This window comes from Eschrichtius robustus, chromosome 9 (assembly GCF_028021215.1).
Source record: "Eschrichtius robustus isolate mEscRob2 chromosome 9, mEscRob2.pri, whole genome shotgun sequence".
Taxonomy (NCBI): domain Eukaryota; kingdom Metazoa; phylum Chordata; class Mammalia; order Artiodactyla; family Eschrichtiidae; genus Eschrichtius; species Eschrichtius robustus.
The window spans coordinates 21371080-21395503 of record NC_090832.1 but is presented as its reverse complement, the minus strand read 5'-3'; the positions used below and the strand labels follow the sequence as shown (position 1 = coordinate 21395503).

Here is a 24424-nt window from a genome sequence, read left to right as displayed (position 1 = left end):
TGGGTTGTTGTAATACAACACCAGGGTTTTTCCTGTTTAAAGTGCGACATTAGGCTGACATAGAAGAAAGAAGTGAGTGGTTTTCCTGGGTCCCTAAGATGTGATTAAGGAAGAGAACAAATCCATCTCCAGAAAGGTCACAGGCAGGAAAAAACTAGACAGACTGTAAAAACCAAAGTGGCCATTTCCATCTTTTTTAAAATGGAGAAAAAGAACAGTAACAGTAAGGTAGTAAGAAGATGCCATTAGCTTTATCAGCATCTTCATGGTCATTACCAATTAGTCTGACAAAACTAGTTCTCCGGTGATTAGTGTTTATTTTTGGCAGCCCTGCCTGATAATTTCCTACGGGTGTGAAATGTCTAGCATTTTCTTTTTGTTCAATATAGTTTACCTTTATGTCCTAAAATTATTTAGATGAAATCTATAATATTCAGAGAACTATTTTGGGTATTTGAACAGCTGTTTTAAATGGAGAAAAAAGCACACTTGTCTATGTGATTTACCCAGAAAAACCGACTTTCTCGTTTCATTTTCATATCCTTTATTAGCATAATGTTGTAATCACTTATCTTTCTCTTATGTTAGTAAATATATTGTTTGTAGAAAGTTCTAAAATGTCAGTGAAAATCTTTTTAAGGAAGTAGAGAAATTGAATACACCCTTCAATAATCATCGAATATTGAAAATGAGAGAGAAATCCTTAAAACCCATAACTCAGGTTTTACAACCTGCAGTTAATTCAGTGCTGCATTGGCACTTAAAAAAAATAAAGTAACTTACACTTAAAAGCGAGAAAAATCTGCATTAACATTGCATATCCTAATGTGTACCACATTTTAACACAAAAACAGGCATTGTATTTATACTTAATAGAATCAGACACAACTTTCACAAATTATACTGTATTCACAATAGAAAAAAGCAAACTTGTCTATCACATAGTAGTATCTCCACATTTAAACAGTGAAAGCTCTTCAAAAATGTCATATTATTTCTTTAATTCGTCCCAGCAGCACATTTCACACAGAGTGAGAAATCGTTCTCAGAATAGGTAAGATGGAATCAAGCTAGTACAAGATACATCAGCTTATGTCATTTCATCGGTATGGTAGCTTAAACATTCCTAGATCCAATCATATTATTAAGCCTAATCTTACTAGTGAAAGTATATACTTTGAGGCAATAATTAATTTCTTCACATTGTTAGAGAATGTTATGAGCACTAAGGAACCACTAAGATGCAATTTATTTACAAAGTTTTCCCTTGGCCACTTGAACTGGCTGATCTTCCACTATTGGGCATTTGAGCGTATGTCACATTGTTTTACTTGCTAAAGCAGAATGAACTTTTGGAGCTGAAATATGTCCTAGAGGGGAATGCAACAGCAAAAGTAATCATCAAATTAATAGGACCATCTTTGTGAGAGAAAGCACATCTCCAGATAGTTGACACCCAAGTTTCAAAGAGCAGCATGAGGCATTATTATAATTTGGCAGTGATCAAAGTGTGGTAGGACAAGGGTAGAATACTCCCAACCCGTTCTCATTTTCACTTTCCACTTACTTTTTGTAATCATTAAGCTTAAGCTCTTTATGGAAATGCAAACCACCACTAACATTTCTAACTGAAAAAATAGCCCACTTATGCTTTTTCAAAGACAGGTTCATCCCAAATTAAGAAATCCTACTGTACACACTGTAAGATTTCTGGCAAAAAGAGAGAATCCTATAGCAGCTATTCTCACCGGAAGCCAACCCTATAGGCAAGGGTCATTTTTAGCTATGCTAGGATTTACTGCACAAAAAGTGTCATTTAGCTTGTCACATTGCTAGCACAGCTGCCCATGTGAGCAAAGCACTCCATCAGTGTTTCTCAGTGGGGTACTGTTGGCATTTGGAGCTGGGCAATTCTTTTTGTACAGAAATGTCCCACACATTACAAGATGTTTACTCTCCCAGGCCCCTGCTGCCTCAATGCCAGTTGTATGCCCAGCCATTGTAAATACGAAAAGTAAAAAGCGCTCCCCCATGTTCAGATGCCCTCCTGGGAGGGCAGTACCTCCTCCCTTAAATGCCACTGTCTACTGCAATTTGAGGACACAGGAAAAAGTGTCTATCTCAAAATATCATCTTGACTCCCTTGCATTTCTTTGGGCCCTGAGTAGTTTCCTCCCCCATCATTTTTCTAGCCTTTTGTTTCTAGCCTTCTGATGCAGCTTTAGTTTACCAGTTCTTCAGGGAGGAGGTTATGGGGTAGCCTAGGCAGTTCTGACAGGCATAGTCGCTTGGTTAGTCCCTGTATGTACTTAAAGGGGAGATTTCACATGAAGCACACTTTTTTTGTTTTTTTTGCCTCACAATTTTACCTCAGAACTACACTGTTGGTCATAATCCTTGTCAGTGTCTTGAGGATCATTGCATGGCTTAACCACAAACACGACAGCTAACAATCCACATAAACAAAACTCTTGGTCTATGAAAATCACCATTAGTTTTCACCTGGTAAGCTGCATCCCATGAGTTCCCAAACAATTGCCTCTTTATCCTATTAAAGAAGCATTTAATCCACATGCACATGCTTGAATTCCCCCTGCATAAATATAGCCATGCAGTTCGACTTTTCTTAGATTTGTGAATACTAAATTATGAAGGAAACATGGGTGAGCTGTGGATTGCTTGCATATTGTTCATACTTCAACGATGATCATACACAAACTGAGTTTTACCTAGGTGAAACATTATTATACTATACTAACAGTACATAAACATACTTATTCCTTTCGTAACTTTTTATCTCCAAAACTGAATGGTAAATATGTCTTGAAATTATTTGGATGTATTGTGGCTAACAGATCGAATTAAGTTAACCACTATAATTTTTTTCAATACTAAAATTTCTAAATATCTTTTTTGAAGCAGAGCAACTCAGTCAATAAAGGTGATTATATTGTGAATTTTTAGATGGTGCTTAAGAATTCTTGTGAAATACTTTTTTTTTTTTTTTTTTAAGAATAAATTGAAGGGAGTAAATGAGGCAGAATGCCACTCCACCCTCAGGTGAATTTTGTGGTATGTTAAAATGCCAATAATATTTGTGCCACTTGCCAATTTAGGGGGCTTTTCCCTTACTGGATGTTTTGTTATAGTTTGACTATGTATTACATTGCTTAGAGAACTTCCACAAGAAATCGCCATGGCAATGCTAACTCGCATTCAAAAACAACCTGAATGAATCTAGGGTCAAACCACTTTCATCACTTAAAATATAGGCACTAATTTTTATTTTTTAAAATATTTCTTCTGTGGCTTAGAAATGTGCCAATGTGTTCAAAACATTCTGCACCGATTTCACCAGATTTAGTACCTACTAAAAACTCAAACTAGTCATTTTTTTCTGTGTAACAGTGATTTTTATATAAAGAACTATATGCATTTTTTCGTTATTTCAAGCTTTGGTGAAAGTGATAAGAATGGTAAGCTGTGATCGTTATCAGACTGACTGAATGATTTCTAATTTCCAGTGAGTGATCTAACCCTACATATTACACAGGTATAATATCTGTGACTATAAATAACTGGAACTGTGTACTGATTACATGACGGTTTCTCTTTTTTTGTTGTTGTTCTTAAACCTGTACTGTATTATAGTATGTGGGTATAAATATCTACAAGTATACACACATATGTATATGTAATTCCACTATTGTAACCTGAAAGAAAGACTATGTATTATCTTTTTTATTCCGTATTGGTGTTTGTGTTATTTAAAAAGCAAAATTATGCTTTATGTAGTTGTATAATATTGTAGGATACTTTGCTGTGCACAATTCCAAGTGCCTTAGAACATTGTTTAGCTTTCTTAAGTATATATAAATGCATATATGTATAAAATTGGGAAAAGTTACCTCAATAAAATCATTGGGAAATTCCCAGCTTCAGTTTGTTCCAATTTCTATTGTATTCAGACAGTGCTCGGTATTTTTAAATTAACAGCTCACAGAGTCCTCACCTGTAAAGCAAGAATAAGACAGCTTTTCTAATTGCCTGTAATTTCAACTCTGCCTGACTTAAAATGTTTTGTATTTAAGTCCTCGTGGTTTGTACTTTTAATTGAAAATATCCGTCTAAAGAATTACTGCTTTAAACAGCAATTTACAGTTTATTTTAAAAACTTCCTGTCTTTTTATATCTGAGGAGATTTGATATTGCTGTTTTCATTCACATTATAATGTATAAAAATAAGATAGTCCCTTTAGAGTTTCTAATATAGAAAATAAACAGACTTCCTCATTATGCCTACTATTTATTTAATGTACTACAAACATGGAGAGAGCTTGGGAACATATTTTGACCAGAAAAGGAATTGCAATATACTTTTCATGTTTTTCAGCAGTGGTTACAAATTGTACGTGAGCCTCCCTCAACTCCAGGACAAGGGCAAAAGTATGAGTGGAAAGTTGAAAAGCAATTTTGTGTACCTTTATCCTGGAGGGAAGACCTGTAAGAGAGAAGATTGGGACCAAAGAGTAGAGTAGGCTTGAAAATTGGCCCCAAGTATGCCCTTAAAAATCAGCAATACATCTCCAAGGTAGGTGTAGTAGTTCAACAACTACTTTCCAATTTTTCTCACACTCAACCAGGTTCTACATGGAAACATTACTTTCTAAAACCTAATGGAGGTAAGTAATGGACAATTTTTTCATTTTCTACAGTGCTTTGATAGCATCGGATTTATTAAACTTTATTAAATTTGACAAAACTCTTTGCGGGACCTCAACTCAGACATGGCGTGGAGTTGCTGCCACCAGCACTGCTGTCCAGACAACCCAAGTCCTTGTTCGGTTTGTGAGTTTTGAACTCTGTCCTGTAAAAAGTGGACACTAATAGTAGAACACATAAAGCTCTAGAGAAAGGTTAAGAATGTAACATTTGTGTAAAGGTTTTCTTGCTCTTTTGCTGAAAGTGGTACCATTTCTAGGTACCAAATTACATCATTCCCTCCAGTTGGAGGGAATGATGTAAACAAAGTTGTAATGTTGGAAGAGTACATACTGTATTTGGGGAGACATTGGTTTCATTCAATTTGAGTGAGGAATAAAAGGAAAGTAATGTGGAACTGTGGTCTATGGTGAAACTACAGAAGATCTCGAGGGCTGTATTAAAGCACCTGGGAGGTATTGAGTAGGCAGTGGGAACTCATCGGAAAATTCTGAATAGGAATAATATGAGAGTTGTCTTTTAGGAAGAATAATGTGGTAGCAAGATTAAGAAAGAGATTAAGAAAGGTTGGAGAAGACTCAGAGAGGAATCAGGGACTGAGCTAAAGAGGTAACAAACTTCAACTGACTGTGGGAAAAGATCATTTATAGCTTAAATTTGAACTGCTGAGTATACCTGCAAGAACAATTAGGGGCAAATTCTTTCCTGTGTTGAGTACTCCCTGCTCCAGATTGTCTGACTTGGGCCAGCCAAAGTTAAAAGTTCATCCAGGAACACATCCTTAGGTCAACAAACACTGAAAATGCCAGGTCTCTCCTCCCTAGGGTATTTATCTAATTATGAAAAGTTAGCAACTACAGCTATATGCGGATAGACATACAATTGGGTATATGACTCTGAAAGTCAGCAAAAAGGTCTGGGCTATAGAGAGGAAGTTAAAAATCATCAGCACATATAACAGAATCTGTGGAAAAGGATAAAAATAGCCCCATAGACAATGTAAATTAAGACTGTGAAGAAATTACTACAATGAAATTTTAATAAACTATTTCATCACCTGACTGCCTCCAGGATTGTAAAATCATTTCATTTACACATCATCTGAGTGCTTTGAACACAACCAAAACATACCAAAGAAAACTCAAAATTCATTTTATAATTAGCACAGTAAGGAAAATTAATTGGGATCAATATTTCCAAAGTGTATTCACCAATGAAGTGTATGTACTTGTGACTCTTAAGAACAGGAGTCAGCAGAAAGCCAAGCAATATCAAGAGGATGTGCAGTTAAAAAGAATTTTAAAGAACATAAAATCGCTAGGGACTAGAAGCAAGTAAAAGAGTCTATGTATGTAATATAAGTGACCCAAAAGGTACCAGAAATTAAGGGAAATCAAAAGGATTAGGATTCCAGGAAGCTGACAGGTTGGGTCAAGATGCAAGCTAACAGAGAGCCATGATGTGAACGTGATGTGAAGCCAAAGCACGTGTTTGCTGACAGATCCCAGATGGTGAAGGCCCTAGTTTCAGGAGCTGGCCATTCTAAGGCAACAATGACATTAAGTGAATAACTACACTAAGCTGGAAAGAGAACGATTGCTCACCTTCATTGAATGCTGATCACAAGCCAGGCACAGGTCCAAGCATTTCACATGTAGTTTCTCATTTAAACCGACAACAATACTATGAGGTAAGTGTTAATAATATTATCATTCCCGTTTTACATTCAGGTCAGCAAACTGAAGCTCACTTGCCCCAGGTTACACAGTAAGAGTGAAACAAAGGCCAGAAACCAATTTCAGCTAGTATACCTAGCATACTACTGTTATCATTCAATATTGTAGGGGGAAATTTGTGCTTCAATGGAAAATGATGCATTTTTTTAGACAAGCAAACCCATCCAATTCTGACCTTTCTTATGCCTCAGTTTTAGTGTCAGGAAGACCTGAGATAATTCAGGTAAAAGTGCCAGAACGTTACTTCATTTAAACAAGTATTTATTGAGTATGCATGCCAGGCACTATTCTAGGTCCTGAAAATAGATACAGTAGTAAATAAAACAGATCAAAACAAAACAAAACCTGCACTCATGAAGCTTAATTATAATGAATGTGTAGCACATAGGAGTGTTATGTATCAATATTATCCCTGTTACAAAGCATTATCCCAGCACAAGTTCTGTGGTCCTAAATTGTTCCTATAATTTTTACTGTAATAAAACTATAAATATTCTATAGATTTTATTTTTAAAAAAGTTATTTATTTATTTATGGCTGTGTTGGGTCTTCGTTTCTGTGCGAGGGCTTTCGCCAGTTGCGGCAAGTGGGGGCCACTCTTCATCGCGGTGCACGGGCCTCTCACTATCGCGGTCTCTCTTGTTGCAGAGCACAGGCTCCAGACGCGCAGGCTCAGTAATTGCGGCTCACGGGCCTAGTTGCTCCGCAGCATGTGGGATCTTCCCAGACCAGGGCTCAAACCCGTGTCCCCTGCATTGGCAGGCAGATTCTCAACCACTGCGCCACCAGGGAAGCCCTCTATAGATTTTATAGTAATAATAGGTAGGACATAAATACACAATTCAAGATAACTCAGACATTGGAAAGACACCAGAAATTGGGAAGGGGAAATACAAATTTGAGGAAAGGTCTGCTGATAGAACTTTGAATGCATTACTATCCTCTTTTGCCCAGGAAAAGCTATGAGAGCGCGCCAGCACCTACCTGAAATCTTAAGCAGGTGTGCTTATAGCCTATTTGCTTAAACTACTTTCAAACGTTTGAGGAATGGCTTGAAAAAGAATAAACATTAGTTTCCACCTTCTAAGATAAGGTATGCAAACACCAAAGAGATTCTGAATATATTTTATTAGTCCAAACGCCTCTACTGTCAACAGAGTCTGGGAGGGTTTTGTTAACTGGATGTTTGAACGCAGTTCGTTAAGCGGAAAATAAAGACCTAATTAAGCCTGGTGCAGCCTAGAATAGCAAGGCCCTAGGATCCTCCGTTGCTAAGGCAACCAGCTCCGCGCCCGCCCAAAGGAGAGGGAACCTGAAACCTCGGTGACCCGGGAGGGTGCCCACCTTCCTTCTGTGTACACAGTTTTTTTGTGTGTGTTTTTTTTGTTTGTTTACGATTGGGAATAGGCATGGAATACAACTGTCAACGGGGATGCTAGATTCGTGGCTTCTGTTCTCGGTAGAGGGCGCTATAAAAGCAAGTTCGCCCACAAACACAGACACCTCGTTTCTCGCCTCGTCGCAGCTCACACGCCCGCAACTCTCTTCCGCAGCTGATTTAATTTTGGCCAGAAAAGCCCCGCCCCCCCGCCAATAGCTTCTCGCGATCCTTGAGACGGCGTGAGCTTTGCGTAACTTCCGGTCGTGACCCTTCAGCCTTTCGGCGATTGGTCCGTTTTCACGGCCTACTGCGTGACTTCCCGGCCGGTTCCCGGGGCAGCACGTGTGGAGCGACGTAAAGACGCGGCTGCGAGCTGGGCCTCAGTGGCGTTCGGGAGGTACCGTGTCGCCTTCCGTCCGACTAGGAGAGAGCCGTCGCCCGTCTTTGGGGTGAGCGCCGAGCGGCTGCAAGCATGGTGAGCAAGCCTCGCTGTCTCGGGGGCGGGGCGCTCTGGTTTGGCAGAGACCGGGCTGGTTCCAATGGCGCCAGTGGCTACTGCGGCCTGGAACTGGGAGGGCTGGTCAGAAGGTGAAGACAGGCGACTTGTGGCCCAGTGCACCGGTTTGGGTCACCCTCACCACCCCGGGCATAGTTTGCAGTTTAGAGTGGGTCTCCCGCGGCCAAGCGTTCCTGGGGAGTAGACAGAAGAGAATGGCCTACCCTTTACCACCTCCCCGTCCCGAGAGGCCTAAAAACCTGTGACATGGCAAACAAACGCGCCCCCCAGTGCTTCATGGGGTCGAGCAGAGAGGGAGTTGCTAGTCTCTCCAGACATTGGAGTGGCAGGTGTCTGCCCCATCTCTTTGCTCTGGGGAAAGGGAGGGTCTAAGGTTGGGCCCGAAGCAAGGCGGCTTACTCAACTGGAATGATGGTTTCTCAGTTCAGAAAATTAAGGTTGTGTAGTGAAATAAAAACGCAGAAGGATGATGAGTCTTACTAAACTTAAGCTCTTGTGTCATGGTTTTGTTTAATAGTTGGTACAGGAACTGTCTTCCTCAGATTTTCCTGTGGCAGGCTCCTGTCATTCTGGTTCAGACTGTCAGGGACCTTCTCTGAGCGCTCATTCTAAAGTAACTCTTGAGCTATTTGCACATCGCTGTGTTTTGTTTTTATTGTCTTTACCTGAAGTCATGTTCTTGATGATTTGCTTGCGGAGAACAGGAACTTTGACTTACCTATTGCTGTATTCCAGCGCCTACAACAAGGTCTGGCACAGAGTAGGTGCCAACAAACGTTTGTTGAAGGAAGGTAGTATACATTGTATTGAACGTAGTTGATGTTTCTTGCCCTGGAAGCGCAGGTTTTAAAAATCTGTTGATCATAACATAACTTATTGCAGATGCCTATGTGGACTATGGTATTATTCACTGTTTCGTTGTTGTTCTGACTTATTTTATTATTCTGATTCTGTTTCTTTGAAGCCTCACAGGAAGAAAAAGCCCTTTATAGAGAAGAAGAAAGCTGTGTCTTTTCACCTGGTCCACCGGAGCCAACGAGATCCTTTAGCAGCAGATGAGACTGCACCCCAGAGGGTTCTGTTGCCTACACAGAAAGTGGGTCCTGTTCTATAGCTAATAAGTTTGTAGGTAGACTGTTGATAGTTTTTAATAAATTATGTTAGCCAACTGCTATTTTCAAATAACTGTGATCTTCTGGAAAACAAAATCTGTGATCTAATTTTCAGTAAATATATTCTTTTTTTTTTTTTTTGACTACGCTGGGTCTTCACTGCGGCACGTGGGCTTTCCCTAGTTGTGGCCAGCGGGGCCTACTCCTCGTTGCAGCGTGCAGGCTTCTCATTGTGGTGGCCTCTCTTGTTGTAGAGCACGGGCTCTAGAGCGCAGGCTCAGTAGTTGTGGCGCACGGGCTTAGTTGCTCCACGGTATGTGGGATCTTCCTAGACCAGGGCTCAAACCCGTGTCGCCTGCGTTGGCAGGTGGATTCCCAACCACTGCACCACCAGGGAAGCCCAATATGTTCATTTTTACATTGTGCATATTTATTTTGATGGATAATTTATCTTTATTGGAGATGTTTAAATGAGCAATCTTGTAGAGTAGTGGAAAATATTTACTAAACCATCAGCAACAAAGCTTCATGGTGTTATTTAGGGCACAACCATATGCTTAGTCTCTGCTTTCCATAAGATCTTGGTGTTTCGTAACCACAGACTGCATTTTGCTTCCTGGTCATCTCATAAAATATAAAACTCATGAGTTAGCTTTAGGAAATACCAGGGAGCCTTTAAGAGGTTGATTTGGTAATTATCAGTCAGAGTATACTCGTTAAGTGTGGGTAATGTGAAAGGAAGTGTTGGAGAACACTGGCATATGTAGCTTTTTAGTAAAGCCAGTTGGTATTGTGCATTGAGAAGTTTCTTTGCATATAAATACAAGAAATTGTACTTACTTTTCAGTGCCCCCTAGTCTTCTAATCCTCCACATACATGACAAAACAAAGTGTGTGTGTGTGTGTGTGTTTCTTGGCTTAAATTGTTGCCCAGAAACGTCTAGTGGAAGGAGGAATTTTTTTTTATTCCATTTTAATTTTATGTGGCATTTTGTGTTTCCCGAGTTTGTCAAGAATTCTTTGTCTCATTCCTATCAGCCAAACTGTTCATGAGCCATCTGTCCCCTGTTCTGAAAGCTGTGCTCATTGGAAGGTTCCTGAGCCTTATCCTTGGAACAGGTGCTAATTCCGTTTTGTTTATGATCCTAGATAAAAGATGAAGAAAGGCGAGCAGAGCAGAGGAAGTATGGCGTGTTCTTTGATGACGACTATGATTACCTGCAGCACCTGAGGGAACCGTCTGGGCCCGCAGAGCTCGTTCCCACAGATACCTGTGGTGCACCTTACAGGGAAGATGAGAAAGAAGAAGCTTTAGCAACTTCAGTAAGACTTTTTAGCAATTCACATGTGAGAGAGAGTGTTGAGGAGCTGTGAGTGAAGAACCACCATTTTTTAAATCAAGATAACTGTTTGGGGCAAGAAATGGTGTCAGTCTGAAGAGGACAAAGATAAGCCATGCCTTCGCTTGAAATTGTATATGTGTGTATGCACATACATCCCGTCAGGAGGGAGTAGGTCTCCTGTTCTCGGGTTGTTGAAAGTAACGGTTTTTGACAAGGTTGGAACTTTTGATTAATAGTTACGGTCATGCTAGATAGCACTTTTCAGTAGAAGAAAAGCTGCCCATGTTCTGTATGTTAACAGCTTAACTGTTTCAGCATCGTAAACTGCTCTAAGATAGACTTAACTTCTGTGGAACTTCTGCAGAATGTTCAGATCTTTAACGCTTGTAGAAGCTGCAGGCTAACCCTAAGAGAGAATGGAGGCAATAGATTGTAATGAAGTTTCTGTTACTCTTCTCAACAAAAATGCAGTCCCCTTTAATTCTTTATCTTTTAAGTACATATGAGAGCACATGTTTATATGAAATTAGTGCTCCTAATTTAAGTTCTGTTTTCTTCTACCTGCTTATGTTAAGGATGCCCATGCTGCATGCCTTTGTTATCTCATTTTTAATTTAGTATTAGTATAGAGTAAATTTCCCTGTGAAACTTTTATATCACTTGGCACTTTAAAAAAAAGAAGATACTAATGTACTGTGTTTATTGACAAAAGAAGAGATACAAAGGGCACCAATTTCCCCTGCTGCTCATTCTCCAGTCCTTTCATGGTCTAGACATTGTTTTCCTTGGGGAAGATGTGATCATAGCTCTTCCAGTCTATACCTGTTGCTTAAGGAAAGTCAGAAGGGTTAGGTTTCAGGGTATCATACCAAAAAAGAGGTAATAACTGTACCTGTTCATTCACTCACTAGGTCATAGCTCTCTTGTGAGGCCTCACACCCCACTGCCACATCTTTAACAGAAGCTACTTCTCTACACCTTCTTCCCCAAGGCTATTGTGTCAGTAATAGGATATGTATCTTATTGACTCATTTCCTTCTACGACCCACTGAGGGAGGGGAGGTGGTCCAGTAGTGACTTAACATCTTTATCTTATGTAGTAAGAAAAGTTTTAATAAAGTCCTAACATTCTTCTGGCTGAATTGTGTTGGCCAGTAAAAGATTAGCTTTTAATTCTTAATTCATTTTGGGTAAAAGTAACCACTATCTTATTGGCTTTTCTAACAGAGTAAGACTCTTTCTTTTTTTGCCATGCCGCGTACGGCATGGCATATGGGATCTTAGTTCCCCGACCGGGGATCGAACCCATGCCCCCTGCAGTGGAAGTGCAGAGTCCTAACCACTGGATCACCAGGGAATTCCCCAGAATAACACTCTTTACTGGACACTTCCGTGATGTTTATAAGGACGAGTGAATTATGTTTGAAAACAAGTGCCATTGGTTTTCTGTAGCATGATGCAAAAATACGGATAAGTCCCATGTGTTTCTTCAACTTTAAAGTAATTTGTTACAAACCACGAAAATTGAGTAAACCAGCAATATTGAATACGCCCTAAAAACAAAAACAGTTCAGAAAGACAGTGGAGAAATTATTAATGCTTGATTAGCCCCTGATTTTCACTTGAAGGAAAAGCAGGTGCTGCCACAGTGGAAAGCAGTTGGGCAAACCTCGTGTAGTTCAGAACCACTGCAATCACTAAAAAAATTACAGTTCCCTTTTTTAAAAAATGTAATCACTATCTACAGTTTAATTATATATATGATTCTTTGACTGTTTTTCACGATTTGAAAAATATCTCCAAAGGTAATTCACTAAGCGCAAGCTGATCCTCCCTTTTTTTTTAAACCCCGGTTTCCAAGGATAGATAATCACAAAGAGCATCTTAAATATATTTTACCACAATTTTTAAAAAATTAATGTAATATGCACCAAAAATCATTAGATTGTGCACTTTAAGTGGCTGAATTTTGTAGTATGGGAACCATATCTCAGTAAAGCTTTTTTAAAATAGGATTCTACAGCAGAATGCCAGATCTTTGTCCATGTTTATGCCATCGAAAAACTCTGGAAGCCATAACAGCTTACTAGGTACGCACTCACGCTCCTCAGAGGCGCGCATTTCAGCAGGCTCTGTCTGTGAGCCAGGGAGAAGGTGTGCCTCAGCTTCCTGCCTGCTGCCAGACTGAGGACGGGGTGGTGGGCAGGTCCACAGACAGAGAACACCTGGTGGTGACTCTCATTATTAACTGAGTGGTTGTAGGGATGAAACTAAAGCATAAGGACCGGTCAGAAAGTATGCGCCAGCGCATGTTGAAGTAGATTGGATGGTTTGCAGAATGAGGGGAGTTCACAGGAAGGAAAGTTCCAGAACAGTAATCAAGAAGGGCTTCATGGTGAAGGAGGGAACTGAGCTGGTCACTAAAAGGGTGGCTTCGGGAATTCCCTGGCGGTCCAGTGGTTAAGACTAGGGCTTTCACTGCCATGGACCCAAGTTTGATCCCTGGTGGGGGAACTAAGATCTCACAAGCTGTTTGGTGCAGCCAAAAAAAAAAAAAAAATGGGTGGGTTCTATTAAAGAGAGAAGAAGGACCGTTCCAGTCAGAAAGAAGGGACGTGAGGTAGTATTGTGGGTCATCGTGTCCAGCACATGTATGCTCCATAAGTTACTTTGAATTATTCCATAATGTGAGGAACTGGACTTGATTTACATGGAGGTTGCATTATTGAGTAACAGGATACATAGAATAGACCTTGAGTTTATAGTGCCTTGAAAATCAGGAGTGAAAAAACCTGTTAAAAGTTCGGGAAGGCCATATTATAAAATTTTAAGGAGTTTTAACCTGGCAGTAATACGAAGATTGGACTAGATATAGACTGAGCGGCAGCTGTGGTCGTCTGTGTCCTGGTCAACCATGAGTAAGATGGCGCCCAGAAGACAGGTGTGAAGTGACTGTGTACAAGAGAGGTCAAAGGGATGGGTGGTTAGAAATGATTTACGACCACCCTAGGATTTAAGCAGCCAATTTGGAGAAAAGTTGTGCCAGTACTAGAGATGAGGATGTTATCTCTGGTTTAAATAGGAAAAGATTAATTTTGTTTTGAAATTTGAGGAGAGTGGAGTTATGAGACCTGGATTTGAATCTCAAAACCCCACTTAACTAGTCTCAGGCAGGCATGCCACTTAACCTTTCTTAGCTTGTGTTTCACTGAAATATGCTGATAACTGACGGGGTTGTAAGGATTAAGTGGGATAAAATACTGGAGAAAGCTTTGTGAAGTATGGCAGGGAGGTTGCTTTTGAGATAATGATGGAATATACATGTTTAAAATATGTAACGAGCACAGATGAGAGACAATGCAGAATGTAGTTGTATTAGTAGGATTGCTGTAACAAATTACCACAAATTACCACTGGGTGGCTTAAAACAACAGAAATTTATTCTGTCACAGTTCTGGAGGCCAGAAGTCTGAAAGTAGGCTTTCAGCAGGGTTATTCCTTCTCTGGGCCTCACAGGCAGAATCTGTTCATGCCTGTCTCCTAGCTTCTGGTGGTTACCAGCAGTCCTTAGTTTTCCGTGGCTTGTAGGTGCAGCGCTCTAGTCTGCCTCCACGCGTTCACATGCGCTCTCCCCGTGTGTCTTCACATGCGTTCTCCCCGTGTGTCTTCTTGTCTTCACGTGGCTTCCTTACAAGGACACACCAGTCAGTGGATTAGGCCCCCCCATCGCCCAGTATACCTCATCTTAACTGGTTACATCTGTAAGGAATCTGTTTCCAAATAACGTCATGTTCTGAACTCCTGGGTGGACATGAATTTTGGGGGCGCATTTCAACTCTTCGTAGTTCAAAAGTATTTCTAAATAAACCTAACCATTGTGTAACTTCTTTTTCAAGACCACTGGAATTAAATTGCCTTCCTCAGTGTTTGCATCAGAGTTTGAAGAAGATGTTGGATTGTTAAATAAAGCAGCTCCTGTTTCAGGTGTGTATAATTTCTTTAACTTTTCAAGTGGATAGAGCTGTGTTTTACAGAAAGAAACGTATAGTAATGATATAGAGTTTTTTTGTCCCTGGTAAAGTGCTTAAAGAATTGAGATGTGTTTGAATTCAGATTAAAGATCATTAAATTAGGAAGGGATGACTGTGATCTTCGTCCTTTTCTTTCATTGCCATCAAATTCTTAGTCTTTTTTTTTTAAATTTTATTTATTTATTTATTTGTTTATTTATTTATTTTTGGCTGTGTTGGGGCTTCGTTTCTGTGCGAGGGCTTTCTCTAGTTGTGGCGAGCGGGGGCCACTCTTCATCGCGGTGCGCGGGCCTCTCACTATCGCGGCCTCTCTTGTTGCAGAGCACGGGCTCCAGACGCGCAGGCTCAGTAGTTGTGGCTCATGGGCCTAGTTGCTCCGTGGCATGTGGGATCTTCCCAGACCAGGGCTCGAACCCGTGTCCCCTGCATTGGCAGGCGGATTCTCAACCACTGCGCCACCAGGGAAGCCCACATTCTTAGTCTTTAAAGTTCCTATTTGGAGTGGAAAGTGGGAAATTATTTTTGGTGATCTAGTAGGGGAATTTTAGCCTCGCCTAACTTCTTACAAAGGAAACAACGATAGTCAATAAGCCTTACATTCATATAGTGCGATCTTGAAAATACTTAATCTGTTAGCTTTCAGAGTTTCTCCCAAGAGTGTAGAAGTATTTTATAGAAGTCCATTTTACCGTCTGTTCCAGATACACCAAAAATTATAATGTTTGTTTTTTTGCAGTACCAATACTGTATTTTAGAACAAACACGGAAGTCCACAGAAGTGGTGTTTGATATTTCCTGCTAAATTACCTTAGTTATTGACTAACATTTGCCATGTGGCATTCATTCATTAATTCATTCTACAGATTTCTGAATTGCCACTATGACCATGTTTGGGTTAAATCAGAATAAAAGCATAATCCCTGACCTCAAGGAATTTACCATCAGTTGGGAAAGATAGACAATAAATGGGAAATTACGATTATAGTGCAAATGAATAAATAGTGGTGAGGCACCAAACCCAGCCTGGGGGAGTTGGGCAAGGTGTCCTAGAGGACATGAGGCAAGGTTGATTTCTTAGGTAGAACTTAGGCAGGTGAATGAAGGAGAGTGGGGTGGGGAGGAGAGGATATTCCAGACAGAGGAAACTATGTGCAAAAGCAAGAGAACACAGATACAGGAATCTGCACACCTTTTAGCATGCCTGGAATGAAGGGTAAAGATTAATATGAAATGAGGCTGTAGAGTCAGACAGTGGCCATTTTGTGAAGGGTGTTGGAAGCCGTGTCAGTTTACAGGTTTGAACTTGAAAGTTTTTCTAGGACTCTAGTATTTTTATTGATACATATAGAAGAAAACAGCTGAAGAAACAGGTTGGGATTTTTAAAAATCTCATAGTCTGAAAAGACAAAGTTTCACAGGCTACAAATACTAAATTTATTTCTTCTAACAGGTGAGAGTTACTTCTAACAGGTGAATTTAAAGCCCAGTTTTTCTGTGGGTAAAAGCTTTGGATTTTGCTAAATAGACACAGCTTAATATTGTAGATCTATAATGAAGGTTTTTACTAGTGGGTATTGAAACCAGAGGGATTTTTTTCTTTTTTAAATTTTCTTGGAGTTCTCTATCTCTGTGTCTATTCCTGAACTGAACTTTTTAAAGTTTTTAATCAGTTTTATCCTCAATACATAGGCAGAGTCTGGCATATAATAGCTACTCAGATTATGTTAAGTGAAGGAAACATGCTTTCTTGGAAATTATTGCTCAATTTTTGTTTTCCTTCTAGGCCCTCGGCTGGATTTTGATCCTGACATTGTCGCGGCTCTTGATGATGATTTTGATTTTGATAATCCGGATAATCTACTTGAAGATGATTTTATTCTTCAGGCCAATAAGCCAACAGAAGAGGAAGAGGGAATGGAGACACAGTATGTGTGGTTTGTTTTGAAGCAGGAATGACCTGACTGTTGCTTCTTCTATAGGATAGTAACCATTAGATGTTATAGCTGGAAGAGGCCTTCGAGAGCATTTAATCTGAGACTTCTGATTTTAGAGCAGAAAATGTGAGACTTGAGGTCTTTACAAACCATTGATAGATGGGGCTAAAGTCCAAGTTGCTTGATTGCTAGTTCATTACTTTTCCAGCCAAACCAGACGGGTCAAGCAGCACAGCTGTTCCTGCCTAAACAAGAATCCTGCCTCTGAAATACCCTCAAATTTTACTTGTGCAAAGTCATTTGGTTCTGTTGTTTTTCAAGTTGTTTTGACATTTAATTTATGGCTCTGACTTTAGGAAATCTGAGGCTGAAGATGACAGTGAGTGGGAAGATGTGGATGATGAGAAGGAAGGAGGTAGTGATGATGATAAATATGACCCTGCAGGCTCATCAGATGAGGATATGTCTTCCCCTGGAAAACCTCTTGGGGCTGTAGAAAATCACTTTTTCTGGGAAGAAGAAACAAAAAGTCACTTTACTGAGTATTCTTTGACGTCCTCGGTCATGAGGAGAAATGAACAGCTGACCCTACATGATGAGAGATTTGAGAAGGTAAACTCTCCACATAAGGGGCCTTTTAACACTAGTTCCTAGTACATTTTATGACATTGGAACCCAAAGCTAGAACTTTCAGCGTTAGAAACAGACTATGTCTTTTATTAAAACAGAGCATAAAACCACCCCAGTTATAATTCTGGAAAGAATGTGTATAAGTCAGAAGGTGACTGATCAAACCTCCTGACTTCCTCGTAGAATCTGATATTTTGATTCTGAACCTCTCTGATCCCGATCCCTAATATTATGCTGTCTTCCTCAAGCATTGGCCTGAGCATAAACAAAATTCCATTTCTTTCCTTTTTTTTTTGAGTGATTTTCTTACTGTTACATCCCAGGGCCTAAAGTGGTATCTGGCATATGGCAGGGATTCAGACTGTTACGTAAATGAGTAAGTTCCTTCAAGGTGAATCTAAGATAAAGGTTCTGACTTTGCTGCCTTTTCACTAAGTACTCATTTCCCTCTTCTCTCCAAACAATAGGCAAACTATTAGTAATAACCTCAGTCTTCAGGAGTTGTATCACCCCCTGCTTATTCTTTTACAAAGCCCAGCAGAGTTAACAGCATTGGAATAATACAGTAAGCATCATCTAAACCAGAATGAAATTTGTACGTAAACAGGAGGCTCTTTAGTTACATGGTCTTTTAGCTTGCATAATCAGTGAATTTGAAAATATCTGTGAAATATTATGAGGTAAAGATTTCTGCCTAGCATTTTGTTCACCAAGCTGAACAGAATAACTGCCTTTCATTTTCATTTTTAAAATTGAAGTATAGTTGATGTACAATATTATGTAAGTTAGAGGTGTACAGTATAGTGATTCACAATTTTTGAACGTTATATTCCATTTATAGTTACTATAAACTATTGGCTATATTCCCTGTGCTTGCACAATATATCCTTATTTTATACCTAATAGTTTGTACCTCTTAATCCCCTGCCCCTATATTGCCCCTCCTCCCTTCCCTCTCCTCTCCACTGGTAACCACTAGTTCGTTCTCTATATCTGTGAGTCTGCTTCTTTTTATTTATGTTCACTAGTTGGTTATATTTTTTAGATTCTACCTATAAGTGATATCATACTGTATCTGTCTTTCCCTGTCTGACTTATTTCACTTATAGCATAATACCCTCCAAGTCCATCCATGTTGTTGCAAATGGCAAAACTCCATTCTTTTTTATGGCTGAGTAGTAGTCCATTGTGTGTGTGTGTGTGTGTGTGTGTGTGTGTGTGTGTACACACACGTACACACACCACATCTTTATCCGTTCATCTGTTGATGGATACTTCATATCTTGGCAATCATAAATAATGCTTCTATGAACACTGGGGTGCACATATCTTTTCAAGTTAGTGTTTTTGTTTCAGATATATACTCTGGTGTGGAATTGCTGGGTCATATGGTAGTTCTATTTTTAGTTTTTTGAGACGCTTCCATACTGTTTTCCAGAGTGGCTGCACCAATTTACATTCCCACCAACAATGTACAAGGTTCGCTTTTCTCCACATCCTCACCAACATTTGTTATTTGAATTCTTTTTGGTGATAGCCATTCTGTCAGGTGTGAGGTGATATCTCGTTGTTTTGGTTTGGGTTACCCTGATGATTAGCGATGTTGAACATCTTTTCATGTGCCTGTTGGCCATCTGCTTTTCCGCTTTGGAAAAATGTCTATTCAGGTTTTCTGCCCATTTTTTAATCAGGTTGCTTGGTTTTTGTGTTTCTGATGTTGAGTTACATGAGCTGTTTATATATGTTGGATATTAATCCCTTACTGGCCACATCATTGGCAAAAGTTTTCTCCCATTCTGTAGGTTGTCTTTTTGTTTTGTCAGTGGTCATTTTCATATTAAATGGCAGCCTGTATTCAGACTAGATGTCAGCCTTAGAGTGCTGAGTAGAATGTCTTCCACACCGTACTGTCACGGTGCTGAATCCCTGCTAACACTTCAGTGGTAGTTGTGATCCTCCTAGGGCTGAAATAGTGTACAGGAGTAAAAGTAATGTAAAAATAACACTTAAATGCTATGGTCTTAATGCATACATTCATTTTTCATCTTATCTTTTTTCTTTATATTCAAGTTTTATGAGCAGTATGGTGATGATGAAATTGGAGCTCTGGATAATGCTGAATTGGAAGGTTCCATTCAAGTAGACAGCAGTCGCTTAGAGGAAGTTTTGAATGACTACTATAAAGAGAAGGCAGAGAAGTATGGTGACTTTTCCTTGATTACTTCCTTTTTTTCGTTTCAAATAAAGTCTATAATCGCACAGCTGAATCTAGAAAATCACCCAGTCAAGATCCATGTTTAGAAAATGTATGTTTTCCTTAACCTTTGGCTCACATTTTGCTATTAAGAGTTTTGAAGCTGAATATAACAGTGGGTGGAAACATACTGAGAACCACTTTCTCTATAGCTTTGACCTGAGAGTCATGATGGAATAACTGAGGATTAGAGTACAAGGTCATGTTCCACTTGGAGAAGGAGATGGTGCTTCTAGCCTCTTTGGCTGAAGAATTACTCTGACTTCTAAGTATATACACTCTTCATCTTCCTGAAAAAGGTGTTCTGAGAAGTAGATCAGAGTTTGTCTCTGCAGCCTGATTAGCATAACTTTCTATCCAAATATTTGGTAAATCATCATCCACATCAAGGTGATTTCTCTGAGAGAAACTAATGAAGTGTTTACATCTGCTAGAAAGGTCTGATGTTCCCTGATCACTATCATATGTAGATCCCAGAGCAGGACAAGGGCTATATTCTTTGAGTGAGTTATTTGAATACTTTGAAGAGGCATATGGGCTGATGCTTTTCAAGGCTTTAAAAAAGATCATGTTATATAGGAAAGATGCCATCTTGTTTAATGTGTTAAAACCTTGCAAAGACGCAGATAGAATTTTCCTTCCTATCAGCAGAATGTATGTCCAAAACCTGCTGTAGAGGAGAGGCAAGCCTGAGTAGAGCTGATTTTGACAGGAAGTGACAGATGGAGCAAATGAGTTTGTGGATTTTAAAAAATGTTGTAGTTCCCTAAGCTCTTTAAGTGCAGTTTCAGTAACATAACAGTGTAATAATGGGTGGTATTTTTTTCCCCTCCTCTATCTTCATTTTTGAAAACTCAACCAAAAGTTGTGTAAAACTGAATACTCTTGAACCCTTCGAGGATCAGGACCTGCCAGTGAATGAGCTCAGTGGGTCTGAGGAAGAGATTGTTACTGTAGTTCTTGAAGAAGCCAAAGAGAAGTGGGATTGTGAATCTATTTGTAGTAAGTATCTTAGTGTCCATTTTACTGCTAAAAGTATGATAGTAATTTTAAAGTATAGGGTACATCAACTTTTTGGAAAAGTACGTATTTGTGAAAATGATTTTGAAAAATAATATTTCAATTATTGAGTTGTAATTGAAACATTTAAAAACATAAGAGAGACTCCATTGTTATTTTGAACTATGAAAACACTAAAGTCAGGAATATAGGAGGAACTCAGTAATGTTTGACTGAACTGAAAGTATACTTACTGATACATGATTTTTGTGTGTGTGTGTGTGTTTTTTTAAGGTACATACTCAAATTTATATAACCATCCACAACTTATCAAGTATCAACCAAAGGTAAGTCCTAGTGTCCTGAGCTATTCGAAATATGCAGTGCAGGAAATGGAGTGTACAAATTATTTTCTCACAGTAGCCCCTTTGTGGCTTGCAACACTATTATGAAAAGCAACAAAAATGTGCCATTAGTGAGCTGTTTTTTAATAGGAGTGGAAAAAACCACAATGCCATTTGATCTTTCTTTCAGCCCAAACAAATCCAACTATCTTCTAAAACAGGAATACCTCTCAATGTCTTACCTAAGAAAGGACTCACAGCAAAGCAAGTTGAACGAATGCAGATGATTAATGACAGTGATCTGCCTAAGGTGTCAACCCAACCACGTTCTAGAAGTGAAAGCAAAGAAGATAAAAGAGCAAGAAAGCAAGCTATAAAAGAAGAGCGCAAGGTAAAGTAATTTTTTCAGATGTGAGATTTAGAAAGAGCTGGGGTGGGGGTGGTCACGGGAATTTCCTTTTGTAAAGTCAGTCTGCATCAGTGTGAAGATTTGAATAACAGCATTTTCTCGCACAGGAACGGAGACTGGAGAAGAAAGCTAACAAATTAGCCTTCAAACTGGAGAAAAGAAGGCAGGAAAGAGAGCTGCTGAACTTGAAGAAGAATGTTGAGGGTCTAAAACTGTGACAGTGGATCATTTAAGATAAGGTGCATTCCCCATTACGGGCCCTTTGTTATGTACAATAATGAACGAGGATCTTCAAAGAGATAAAACTGTTCGCTCTGCAATTTTTACTGGCAGGTATTCAAAAGAAAACAGTACAATATTTGTGTTTATACCAGTAAGTTTTCTCTGCCAGCTGTCTTGTAAATATTGTAATATTTTAAAATTTAATATTATAGGCTTAAATTTGCTTAAATAAATGACTTCATGAACATGAAATGTTTGGATAAATTAAAGGAAAATGTCTTCATAACTTAAATGGAATTGATTTGTTCTTCATTTATTTGTGTGGTTGTTCCAGTTGCCTTTTGCAGATGTTCTCAAATATTTCTTTGAAATCTCTCCACTCCTTTTCAGTACTTAAGTGGTTTGATTTCCTGTATGTAGAAAAGAAACCCAGTTAAGAACTCATTTGAAATAGAGTGGCAAGAAGACCTTCCACTGAGAAGGTTCCACTGGTAGGAATCTAAGTTTCCCCTTGCTGTCTGCAAAGGGTTATTTCAAAAGGATGGTAAAACAATATTGAGGTTATTGGGACTCAGTTACTGGCTGACTTGTTCTTGGAATTTAGGAAGAGTGAAGACAGGAAACAGAATAGAAGAAACAATCAAGAAAACTTCCTTGGCTTCAGTGAGTACCTGGCTCAACATCAGAAATATTGACTTCAGTTTAAACTAGAAAGCTTGTCTTTTCAACGTTATTTAATGCTTGGAACCATTCATGCTTGATTAAAATACATAGTTGAAAACTTTCCCTGTTTTTTGATGAGATTTTTTAACTTCTCAACTTTTTCAAGGTTCAAGCAATGACACATCACAATTGTTAATTATTTGGTAAACTGTGACTTTCTTGCAACAGACAAGTTGTTAGTGACCCATGTTCATGTGTCCATGACTAATATGTTGTTATCTGGACTGTTCTGAAGAAAAAAAATCTGTGGACACTGTTGGTCTGAGTTGGGTACAGAATGGCTGAGGCAGAACCATTCTTAGCAGGTGAGCTGCATTTGATATCTAAGTTATTAGAAAGTGTCTTCATCTATAATTTGATTATGGCTTTTCCTCAGCTGGGAGGTGTTATCTTGTTCTGTACGTTAATCGGTTCTAAATCTAATCATTGTCGAATTTTTAAAGGAGTTGTGAAAAACAGTAGCATTAGGTACTCTACCAACACTGATAGAAAAAACTTGGCTGAAGAGCTTGTCATTACAGAAGTAGAATACTGTATTTAAATGCCAGCCTGCAGAAGCAAAGGGCCAGATGATGGTTTATGTTAGTATCAGGAATGTACTAAATCCTAAAGAGATTGACCATTTATTTTGGTAGCCATCTCATTTGAAGGTTCTTAAAACCAGCAAGAATCTAGAATGTTACTTTGACTTGGTGCTCTTCAGATTCCATCTTCGGAGCTTTTAATTTCACCACACCTGACCCAAATGGTTTAAATTAACACGTTATATGTTTTGCAGTTAAGAGAATGTGCCTATAAGCCACTAGTCTTGGTGAAGCATATTGTGATTTAGACTGATTATCCTCCAAATTTAAAGATCTTGATTTTATTCTGGAAAAAAGTTCTTACATGATATTTTGTATTACTTCATAACATTTTGGAATATTTACGATGTCAGTCATATAAACAATGGTTGGGAACTTAACATAAGCTCCATGTTAAATGCTAGGTGTCCAAAGCAATAAGAGGGTTTTGCCTTCAAGGACTGCATTGTCTGAGGAGGCAGGGTGTGTGCAGCAAAATACAACTAATGCCAAGTCACTGTGATAAGTACCACTTGAAATGAGGATCTTGGTACTTGCTGTTCCCCCTGAAGTGCTCTTACTGTAAATAAATCATCCTTAAGGATGGTGCTCAATTGTCACCTCCCCTATAAACTTTTCCCTGACCATGTATTTAAAAATAGCACAAACAGCCCTCCCCTGCATTCCTTATGCTCCTTGCCTGCTTCTTATTCTCCTTAACATCTACTGGCATCTGATTTTATCTTGCTTTTCAGTCTCATCTCACTAGAACAAACTGAGGGCAGGGTATTTTTGTTTACTACTTTATCCCCAAGGTCTAGAACAGAGCCTGGCATTTGGTAAATGGTCACTAAGAAATATAAAAATGAATGGGTAGTTGGGACAGACAATTCAGAAAAGAATTGCTTAAACTTAGAGGAGAAAAGAATTGCTTAAACTTGGAGCAAAAGGACCTAGCCTCAGTGTTAGCCAGAAAGAAGACCCTAAGTATCAAAAGTTCTTACTATTTATGATTATTACCAGTGATGTATCCACATCTCTGTTGTGATGTCATCAAATCACCTCAGGTGAAGGACAGAACTTTAGCTATCTTGTAACTTTACTGTTAGATTATCAATACTTTTATGTTGCTTCTTGTGTGCTGACATTAGTATGTTTTATCTAGCTTGTTTGTTCCAGTTAAAGGTCAGAAGAAGGTAAAACTTCTAATGGCCTTATGGAGAATGTATAATAAAACAAACATACCCGCTATTCAAGTTAAGAAGTAGAACAAGTTATTCAAGTTAAGAAATAGAACACAGAAGCCACCTATAGGTGGCTTGAATAAATCCTCAATTTATTCAATTTTTCTTTCCTTGGGTAAGTTTTATGAATTATCTGGACTTTTATATTAATCATCACCTGCATGGCATCCCTGTAAACACAGTATCTTGTTTTTAGCAACTGAGAAGCACAAATCTAGCTCAGTGAGGGCAGTAATTGCTACCGTTTGATCAAGGCATCC

At 39.0% G+C, this 24424-nt stretch overlaps 2 protein-coding genes across 3 annotated transcripts in view; both read left to right on the top strand.

Annotated features, from left to right (window-relative positions):
• Positions 1-8157: 8157 nt before the first annotated feature.
• Positions 8158-21926, top strand: LTV1 (LTV1 ribosome biogenesis factor). 2 transcript variants are annotated; one of them, XR_011074915.1, is made up of 11 exons: positions 8158-8314; positions 9321-9452; positions 10618-10791; positions 14708-14795; positions 16626-16767; positions 17133-17388; positions 19477-19604; positions 20526-20662; positions 20954-21006; positions 21225-21394; positions 21520-21926. XR_011074915.1 is itself a non-coding variant. In XM_068550771.1 (11 exons), exons 1-11 carry the CDS (start codon positions 8312-8314, stop codon positions 21628-21630), a joined length of 1425 nt encoding a protein of 474 aa, XP_068406872.1. In that variant the 5' UTR covers positions 8158-8311; the 3' UTR covers positions 21631-21926. The 2 variants fall into 2 exon arrangements, 1 of the variants encoding a protein (XP_068406872.1); XM_068550771.1 differs by having other exon boundaries at positions 21194-21394.
• A 256-nt stretch (positions 21927-22182) lies between these two features.
• ZC2HC1B (zinc finger C2HC-type containing 1B) overlaps positions 22183-24424 on the top strand; it is a gene marked incomplete at its 5' end in the record, with an annotated part of 34693 nt that continues 32451 nt past the window's right edge. The window contains 1 exon segment of the mRNA XM_068550774.1: positions 22183-22297. Coding sequence (XP_068406875.1) covers positions 22183-22297 — 115 coding nt within the window.

Excerpts from the sequence above, each read along its gene's own strand:
- LTV1 (XM_068550771.1), top strand. Across the intron at positions 9,453-10,617 it reads TTCTGTTGCCTACACAGAAA|ATAAAAGATGAAGAAAGGCG; the intron begins GTGGGTCCTGTT and ends TTATGATCCTAG. Across the intron at positions 19,605-20,525 it reads TATAAAGAGAAGGCAGAGAA|TTGTGTAAAACTGAATACTC; the intron begins GTATGGTGACTT and ends CTCAACCAAAAG.